General features: G+C 49.3%; 1 protein-coding gene across 1 annotated transcript; it reads left to right on the top strand.

Annotated features, from left to right (window-relative positions):
• Positions 1-436: 436 nt before the first annotated feature.
• Positions 437-5,390, top strand: LOC119389186 (E3 ubiquitin-protein ligase MARCHF3). The gene is made up of 4 exons (XM_049415482.1): positions 437-467; positions 741-1,086; positions 2,954-3,106; positions 5,144-5,390. The coding sequence occupies exons 1-4, from the start codon at positions 437-439 to the stop codon at positions 5,292-5,294; spliced, it is 681 nt and encodes a 226-aa protein (XP_049271439.1). The 3' UTR covers positions 5,295-5,390.
• The last annotated feature ends 4,451 nt before the right edge of the window (positions 5,391-9,841 follow it).

Here is a 9,841-nt window from a genome sequence, read left to right on the forward strand (position 1 = left end):
CCTGTCGCATTTTGCGTAACTTGCGAAATCATGTGGAGATTCTATACCCAAAAAAGCTTGCAGTGCCTAACACGAGTGCGCTTTTTCTTGCAGAGCACCGGGCCGCCCCCGGCGACGAAGCATGGGCGCCTGAGGCTGCTGCTGCTGCCACCGCCGCTGCCTCGATGGTGTCCGAGCAGCCTGAGGTGACCCCGCCGGAGAACCTGTCCGAGAACAGCGCCGACTCCAAGGTGCAGTCGTGTAGCAATGGCGACATATGTCGCATCTGCTTCTGCGGCACCAGCACCGAGTCACTGCTGGCGCCATGCAAGTGCAAAGGCAAGCATGGCTTCTCACCTCACTTCTCTGCCGCGCGTGCATAACGACTGAGAGCTGAGCGGCTAGAGTGGAACCCATTGTATTCGGACAGACAAGCCAAAGCACATACACGAGTAGGATGAAAAAAGATAACACCAATGCTTTCAAGCGTCTTACGAAATATAGGAAAGAATAAAGCTCCTATATGGGGGCTGATTACGTAGTACTGACACATAAGACTGTAAACGTCTCACAAACATGACATTTCAGCGCCTGGCTTATGTGTTCATCTGCGCGCCATTCTTGCGATCTTTACGGCAAGTGTCCGCGAAACTTACCTGCTCGAAGGAAGGCCGCGCGAAATCCGTCATTCATGGATTCGTTCATATTTTGCCTTCCTTTTTTTTAAGACGGCAGTCTCTTACGCTGTACACGCTTCGCAGGCTCGCTGGCCAAGGTGCACAAGACATGCCTGGAGACGTGGCTGGGCAACCAGGCAATCGACCAGTGCGAGATCTGCAAGTATCACTACATGACGGCGCGGCGGCCGAAGGGCTTTCACGAGTGGCTCATGAACTCGAGCACGCGCGAAGACAAGCAGAATCTGGTGGGCGACATGGTGGCGCTGCTGCTGCTCACTCCATTGGTGGTGTTCTCCCTGTGGCTGTGCACCGAGGGCGCCATCCAGTTCAGCCACGAGGGCTTCCCCACCTGGGAGAGCGCCGGCCTCGTCTTCATCACCATCGTGCTCTTCGTCGTCTTCTGCGTGTGGGTCACCCTGCTCTACAGGTGAGCTGTTCCTCATCGTGGCACATCATTCGCAGAGTGTTCGGTCTTGGTCAGGTGACTTATGCGCAACAAAACGTTATGGAAAAAACACGACGAACGAAGGGTCAGGGCAAAAGAAGGTGAGGATCTCCATATTCTATCTCCTTCACGACTGTTTTCCTGCCTATTCAGGGTGTTGTGGAACACACGCATCAGATCTACCATAAATAGGTATGGCTACATAGAGACATAGAGCAACCAGTCCGGTGTACGAATGGGGTGCGCTAGACGCGGTGGTGATATCTGCTGTCTACTAAAACGTACGTTTTACCGGTCGTTACGTACGTTTACCGGTCATGCTTCAGGCTACGATAAGGAGGCTGCATGATGCCTACGTTAACAGCACCGAAAACGTGTCATGAGTAGCCGTACGAAACCTTTTCAGTAGCACCAAACGCGGAAGATTTAGATGCGTTGCTTTCGTGACGTTCCGATCGGTGCATCACTGCTTATGATACGATGCTCAACTTGTGGCCCACACTTCAGAGCAGGCAATTCTTGGAATAGTTCAGAAGCGCAAAAAATAACGTCAACGTGTTTCCTTGTTATCCTCCATCTTTCAGCTCCTTATGTTAAAACTGGCAATATGTAGATATAGTAAACCTAATTCGCTTTCGGGACAGTGACATGTTGCCTTTCATGATGCTACATGTTACCGTTCATGTTGCCTTTCACCCTTCTGCAGAATCTAGAGTTTGATTGCAAATTGTGAACTCTCTTTCGACAGGCTGTTGAGCATTAATTATGTTTGTCTTCAGTAAATATCCGTATTTAGACCTATTTTAGTACGTTCTCCGTTTAGGTTTCGAATTATTTCTTGCACTTCGTTGCCATCATTGCTGAAGAGCACTATTTCGTCGGCAAATCGTAGGTTGCTGAGATATTATCCGTTAATCTTTATTCACATTTCTTCCTACTCTATCGTAACTTGAATAAATATGTTTGAAACAACACGAGCTTCTTGTCCAGTGCGTAGGTTTTTAGCAGAAACAAACGATTTTGGGAATTCCCCCTTCTCCTGATATACACCCAGAGGTTTGAATTATCAACGTAGTCTAAGCCTTGTTGTAGCGGTTGTATCGATGAAACGAAACTACAAAGCCTTCGGTATTAATTTGATGTTTGCATCAACGAACTCATATGTGCAATCTGGTCTGTTGTACCATCCCTCTTCTGGCTCTAGCCATATCTGCAATACTTTTCTGTAATACTTAAAAAATAGATGTTTTTGTTTTCCAATCTTTCCAGTTTTCTTTCTCAACCTTGCATCCCTAAATTAGCGCGGCTTTGTTCTTACTTCGGTTTATCCCTAAATTTGCCGGCATAGCGTATCCGCTGACAGGTCTGCTGCGCTGCCATTCCATTTGAGCGGATTCTGGAGTGCGACTCTTCTTTGCAGAAACTGAAGTTGAATGGGTACATAGTGTATAATACACAAAAGTTATGTCGCTAACAACCACAGAGGCCTTTCTATTCACTGTGCAGTTGGCAGCCGATTGTAGAGGGCGCGTGAGCGCCAAGTGCATACGTAACTCTAGCCAAGTTGGTTATGGGGTGCCGTCTAGGATGTAGCACAAAGAGTGTGTATTGATAATAAACTGGGGCACTTCTAGTGGGGACTGGGAGCGTGAGTATTGATTCCGTGGCCCTCGGGCTTTGGCCTGCATCCTCGGCCGCCTCGGCTCGAACCCGCCCACCACACCGACAATAGTGGCTTGGTGCCGAGTGTACACGTAAGCGACTTAAATTGAATGTTGCTAGAACGATCATGACTCTTGAATGCATTCTGATTACTATTTGATGATGACATCTACTCACGTTCGCGCAGGTACCATTACACAATCTGGAAGCAGTGGCGGTCGCACAACTTCCACGTCAACCTCCTAGTGAAGACCAACGCGTCCATGGGCGACGATCTGCCCGCGGCCGCCATGGCGGAGCCAGAGGCCTTGCCCAGTGGAGACATCGACGAGGGCCTCAGGTACACCCGTCACCGCCGCTATTGTCAACCTTAAGATATGAGCCTAGCTGCAAAACTGTCGCTACATGTAGCGTTTAACTCCAATGAGTAGTTCATCTATTCGCACTTCGTAGCTAAAAAGTTATGCTGACGCTTCGCCTTGGCTCGAGCGTCCTCTTCCTGTCTATGTATTCAGCGTGCACTGGCGATATGTTCATTTGTTTTTGTCTGTTGTGAGCTATCCTTACGTTTTTAATATGCAAACAAAATTTGTAGTTTCTACGCTTTGAAAACTATTGTACGTCTTTAAGGCACGACGGTAGGAAACCACGGATTAATTTTTACCACCTGTGGTTCATCGCGCCGAATGCACACTAAGCGATCCGTGTACTCCACGCCCATCTTGCGGCCAGAATCCGATGCACAGCACCGTTCTCAGCAGCGCAACGTCCTGCCTGCTGAGCTACCGTGATGCCGTGGTAAGCCCGACAAACCAGGACACATTACTTTCCGAGGAATCCGTATGGATTTCCCTGCAACTTTTGCGCAGCAAACGGGCAGATGCCAGTTTTGCCTTACATAACCCTTCCTCCACCATGCGGGATTCCGAAAAACTCATTTGCCAAGCCCGATGTGGCTAGAGTCACTTACCAGACCGAAAACTAATACCCATTTTATTGCGATAGCAATTATATGGACAGTCTCGGCTGATTTTTGCCGTCGCCGCCGTCATGCACCGTATATATATATATATATATATATATATATATATATATATATATATATCAAAGCCACAAAGAAAAATAATTAAGAAAAACTTTCCGACGCGCGGAATCGAACAAGCGACCTCCCGCTTTCCAGCGCGCGGCGTTAGACGGTTAGGCCACGAAAAGCCCAACCCTTCAGCCTGCTAACGGCGAGCTATTTATATACACCACTTACATCAGTATGCTTTCTGAGTTACCACGTAGATGGCGCGATGTCCGCGCGTGGCGCGCTTTAAAGATCGTGGCCCCGTTCCTGCGAACGTGGTCGCTAAAGCCCCTCCTAAAGCCCCTCCATCACGTCTACTACCTGGTCGGCGGAAAACTCATGGAGGGGCTTTAGTGGTCGCCTTCGTGCGCTTATCTCGAGGAAAGAAGGGGGCGGCTGGCGGGGGAGCGGGGGGTTGTATGTCTTGTGCTTTCCCCGCGATGTCTACGCTGAAGTGACCGAGCGTACGAAGGTCGCTTCGACGCTGCAGCGGCCGCGTTTGCGAAAGGGGCGCGCTGTTCAAACGGAAATAAGTAACGACTGGGACTGTTAGTTCGCGCTCGTCCTGTGTGTACCTGTTCGTTCGTTTCGTGCGTCCTGCTTTATGTTTGAGCAGTGCGCTTCCAGTGTCGAGCTGTGACGCATGATAGTTCGCGCTCGTGCTGTGTGCGTTCTTTTCGTGCGTCCTTTGGGCTCGAGCGACGCGCTGGCAATTTCTAGCTGCTTTCCGTTCTTCGCGTTATATTCCAGTTTATTGCTATCGCATTCATTGCTTCGCCGTTGCGGCGAAACTGTGACTTTTTTTACGTAAAGTGCTAGCGTGTCAGGCCAAGTGCGCGTCGAACTTAGTTCATTCAACCCAACTATGGCGGGTTCACCCATAACATATGACAAACGCTTCTAAACGCACTCGGGGTGGGTGTGAAGCGATGTGTGGTACCGGGATAGTTGATCTTCCCTCGTGACCAAAGCACTTGTTCGCGTCGTTCCTTACTGGACTTCTTGCTAGCTGTGTGCATAATTATACTCGGTATCGCCAAATACGTGTATCCGCACTTATTACTAAAACTCGTCTTGTATATGTCTTCGGCGCTTTCGTTTTTCAAACGCGAAATGTCGCAGTCTGAGCACCGGTAATCTTACGAGGACTGCTGTATAAAGGTGACGATATTCATCGGCTTGTGAGAACGTCTCATTACGATATCTAACTTGGATACGAATTACAGTAACGTGTTTTTCAATAGTTCACTCAGCAACGAGTGATGTCGCTGACGAATGGGGTGTCGCGTGTTCCTTGTAACGCAGCGCTGTGGTGGTGGAGGAGCTGCCGGAGCTGGACGCAGCCGAAGTAGCGGTGCCGGACAAGGTGATGGTGGAGTCCCCCTGCACTCCGTCCAAGGAGTCGCCGCCAAAGTCCACCAGCAGTACGCTCATCATCTACTCGCCCACCGTCTGATGAGCGCAGCACAGAGCCCTGCCCGTCGCAGACACCTGCCACCCCAAGGCGTGGTAGTAGCGTCTTTTCACCAGGAGAAGCAGCACTATCTTCAGTCATCAGCCACAGCTGTTGTACACACACACACCACACACCACCGCTGCACACATCCGGGTCGACGAAGGAGGGAAGGAAAGGCTGGGAGAGTGAAAATTACCACTGCCGTCCATGCAGGCACTTGGTATTGGGTAATGCGCGAGTGAAAAACAATAAAGACGTGTATGTGTTGTTGTCTATCGTTGTGCTACGAAACTCCGCAGAGGAACCGCGTAGCCCGCGTGCAATAAAATGCAGCGCAGTACAATGCGATATATGTTATATATACAGGAACTCCATGTTCCCCGTGCAGCATGCCACATCGGAGGCCGCGCAACTCGAATCCGCACTGTACTTATTGCTGGTTTATAAACTGCATGCCAATATGTTTGCCTGGGCGTATTTTCTGACAGCCGTCAGTTAATGCCAATGGCTATTCGCAATGCCCACGAACTATAGGTGGCGCGCCGAGCTTTTCAATATGGCGCCAGGAGGAGGGTCAACCCGTTTGTTAGCATAGGAACAGATAGGACGTGCGGACGTACGACCGTGCCACTTTCACCGGATGAAGTCATGAGCTGCGCTGGAATGAATATAAGACTAAAATACTTTCCCAAACCATGGAAAGTGCTAAGTACTCGCCACCTAATTATTTGCTGCGAAGTGAAAGGTTATATTTCAGCTCCGTTACCGTGCATAACGATGCTTTGCGAAATCCTGTGCGTGCTACATAAACCTGTATGAACTAGAATTGACGTATGAGCTGAACGGCACTCCGAGTTTGTACGTACCGAGCCTGCCTGACGGATTTGCCGCAGTAGTATACTTCTAGAACACTGTAGTAGTATGCCGCCAGCGAGTAGCGCCATCGCTGCTGCGCGTGATGATGGCTTGCAAACATAAAAGTGTTCAGTGATAATACCCCGTCGTCATTACTTGCGCAGTCGAAAACGCGGAGTTACGTCTTCAACGGAACACAAGCATTTAACATGCCATTCAGTAGCGCTTGTGTCACAGCCATGCTGAGACTCTAGCCGTGTGTACTTCACTCGCATGTTGCAGGTTCGATCAGCACGATCGAAACATGAATATCGAAAAGAATAAATACGTATGCTTTTCGCAGCGTCGAAGAAGTTCGCCTAGAGGCGTGGATTGTGGCCGTGACTGCACGTTCAATCGCTCTAACCATTTCGCTTTATTGGTCGAGCTCGAGCGTGTTGGCGGCATGCGGCGCTCCATAATATCCACAATAAATGTGATACATGCAATGCACAAGAGGAACTATGCTTTTATTTTGATCTCGCGCAAGGATATTACACATTAAATACAACCAAAGTGACTTACGAGTTACGAGCGTGAAAGAACATTAACGCACGAGGGGACGTGAAGTGCAACTCGCTCGTCGTGAGTTAGCAGCTGGTGGTTCATCGTCGCTATCTCTCGGTGCTTTCACAGTCTTCTACGTCCAGTGAAAAATCCTCGTCGTCAAGATGGTTTCTTTCAAAATCACTGCTGAAAGCAATCTGAAGAATTTCCTCCGCCGAACGACTTCGACCACTCCGCGTCACCACGTTTACAATTAGAGAGACGTCTGGGCGCGGAGAACGTTTTGCGGTTTTGCTCTCAGACCGGTCAACAAGCAAATCGCTTGCAGTGTGCTGCCACCTATCAACAAACGTACAAAAACAAGCGGCGCAGCGGTGGCTATGAAACCCAACACACTGGCGAAGGACGGCGTGGATGGAAAGCATTCGCTCCACGAAAGGCGTCGAGCAGACGCGTCCTCGAATGATTGAAACGTCGCTCGCACGATTCGTAACAGCGCTTTGCTGACAAAGGATTGAGGCCCTATTTTAATGTATCGCCAACTTGAGATCGCTCAGTTATACATGAGCACATCGCGAGTCCGCGCGACCTCCCTCCCGCGTGCAGTGTTATGGGACTCATGCACTACAAGAAACACTGACCAATTATATATGCAAGTAAAACAGGGTGAGCTTCAACTGAATATGTCAGACGATAACATTTAACTTACCTACGTGGCTGCAGAAAGCCTCGCGAAGCTGCTAGTATGTGTACACTGTGGGCTAGCATTGAAAGCGCGAGTTGCCACGTATTTTCACGAAAACTTCGCGTCTCGCAAGAACGAATCAGATTTCTCGTGTCACGGAGGGCCCGGTTTGTTCACTGATGCAGGGAACATGCAAAGTCGTAGTGTTCCTTTCTTGCCAACGCGTTAACACTGAGGCTAGCACAGCCGAACAAGGGAGCGACTGCATAGTGCCACCATTTTGTCGTCTACTAACCCTCCTCGAGAGGACGCTCCTGAATTCCGCTCGGTGGCGCGACAGTCTATGGGCATTGCGAATAATTGTAAACAGCATTCGAGCAGATAGATGCAGCTGTTAGTGACGTATGTGAATTTACTTTTAACGCGATAGAGTTAAAGAGCCCGTTTCGCAGAAATTCTGGTGTCGGCGGCGGCGTCGTTTGTTAATAAAAAATCGGGGTTGTCCGTCAGCGATTATTCGAGATAGATGCAAATTCATATAAAATATATTTAGTTCGAGTGAGAATCGAACCCAGGTCGTGGCGTGGCAAGCTAGTGTGCTACCACGGAGCCACGCCACTTGAAGCTCGTTCTAAAAAACTTGAAGGACGCTTGAGCTTCGCCTTCAAGAGTTGACCGCGATAGCGTAATCGGGCTCTGTGCGCATATCCTTCTCAACTGCCAGCCTTGCTTCGGTTCTTGGTGCATGCCTCCACCGTGCCACAAGGAAACGAACGTCTGTGTGCGTAACATTGGCAGTTCCAAACTATCCTAGAATGCCTACAGCAAGAAGAGTTGCGCAGTGCCCACTACTCCATAATGCTTCCTTTTGCGAATCGGCGAAGGGCCCACTACTCGTCCGTGAGGCAACACGCAAACCTACGTAGCTATTGAATTTGTTGATGCTGTTGTTGATGCTGATGATGATTAAATATGTCTGAGCGCTCTGTAATGGGTGGACCTTTAACACCCACTCGTTACGGAAGTCACGTGTTCTGACGCTTGGCGCGATTCTACGCTTCTGCCAAGTAATTACATGTAATATTACATGCGTTGAGGAGACTCCTACCACTACATGACATTCATATAGCGTGTTTCCTCCGAAGCTATTTAGAGCAATGGCGCGGCTCTGTGGTAGAACACCCGCTTGCCACGCAGAAGGTCTGGGTTCGATCCTAACTCGAACGTCAGATTTCAGGAGCTGGCTCGCCAGGTTCTTAAGCTGAGGCAATGTCCCGCGTCGTAAGCGTAACCTTAGTTCCATAGGCGACCACTACAGGCGCAGCTCGCGCGAAAGAGAAGTCTTCTTCCACTTGCTCTTCGAGCTCCTTGATGATGACATTAACGCAGGCAAAACCACATATAGCATAGCCAACTGTAGCATGCGCACGCTCACGCGAAAGAAAAGTCTTCTTCCTCTTGTTCTTCGAGCGCCTTGATGATGACATTAACGAAGCTCAAGCGTCCCCCAAGTTTTTAAATTTGATGCACTTTACAAAACTTATCCAATTATACTTTCACTAGCAGCTCGTGACCCCGTTGCGGGGCGGTAGCTAAATTAGAGCACGTGCTCGGCGATGCCCCTCGTTACTGGGCCGCTATCAAGCCAACCAAGCCAAGTGGTGCACCACCATCAGAAGCCCCAACAACGTGGATCGGCTTGAGACCGTTCAGTGCCTGTACCATCGTGGAAGAGCCCACTGTGCGCTAGTCGCGTCTTTCAGGACTGTTAATAAAGTTTGACCAACCAACCAACCAACAGATTGGAGGCGATGCATGGTGTCGTTGTGTGTGCACAAACCTTGCGTCATGTCTTTTACAGGAAAGTGTTTTATGCCTGGGTCCACCAAGACTTCAGTGAAAGATTTCCGTCACGTATATGACGTTCGTAAGATGTACACTAACGGGTTAGAAATAAAAATTGAAAAAAAGCTCCTTCGCCGGGAACCGAACCCACGACCTCTCGTTCCGCGATGCTAGGTGCCCAGCGCTCTACCCACTACGCTACTGGCGCACATGCACGACCTTCCACAAACGCGCCTTATATCCCTCGCACATTCTCTCTCGCACGGGGCTTTTCGTTGGCAGGGCGGTGCGGGGCCGCCGCCTGTGAGCGGTGAAGTGAAGTACTGCGTCATGACACTAACTAGCGCCGATATGGAGCGACTCGGCGACGACGCCATTAGGGCGTGTCGATGCTAATGAGGAACGCTAGCCGTGCTAATATCGAGAAATCGCCCTAGGCGCAGTTCCGTTCTTTACCTTTCGCTTCGTGCTAGCGTGTGGCGGGGCTTGTTGCCGGAGTTATATATATATATATATATATATATATATATATATATATATATATATATATATATATATATATATATATAACTCCGGTAGTATATATATATATATATATATATATATATATGTGCAA

The sequence above is a fragment of the Rhipicephalus sanguineus genome, chromosome 4 (assembly GCF_013339695.2).
Source record: "Rhipicephalus sanguineus isolate Rsan-2018 chromosome 4, BIME_Rsan_1.4, whole genome shotgun sequence".
NCBI classification, from domain to species: domain Eukaryota; kingdom Metazoa; phylum Arthropoda; class Arachnida; order Ixodida; family Ixodidae; genus Rhipicephalus; species Rhipicephalus sanguineus.

Excerpts from the sequence above, each read along its gene's own strand:
- LOC119389186 (XM_049415482.1), top strand. The coding sequence starts at position 437 with ATGAAAAAAGATAACACCAATGCTTTCAAGC. Across the intron at positions 468-740 it reads TAACACCAATGCTTTCAAGC|GCTCGCTGGCCAAGGTGCAC; the intron begins GTCTTACGAAAT and ends CACGCTTCGCAG. Across the intron at positions 3,107-5,143 it reads GACATCGACGAGGGCCTCAG|CGCTGTGGTGGTGGAGGAGC; the intron begins GTACACCCGTCA and ends CTTGTAACGCAG.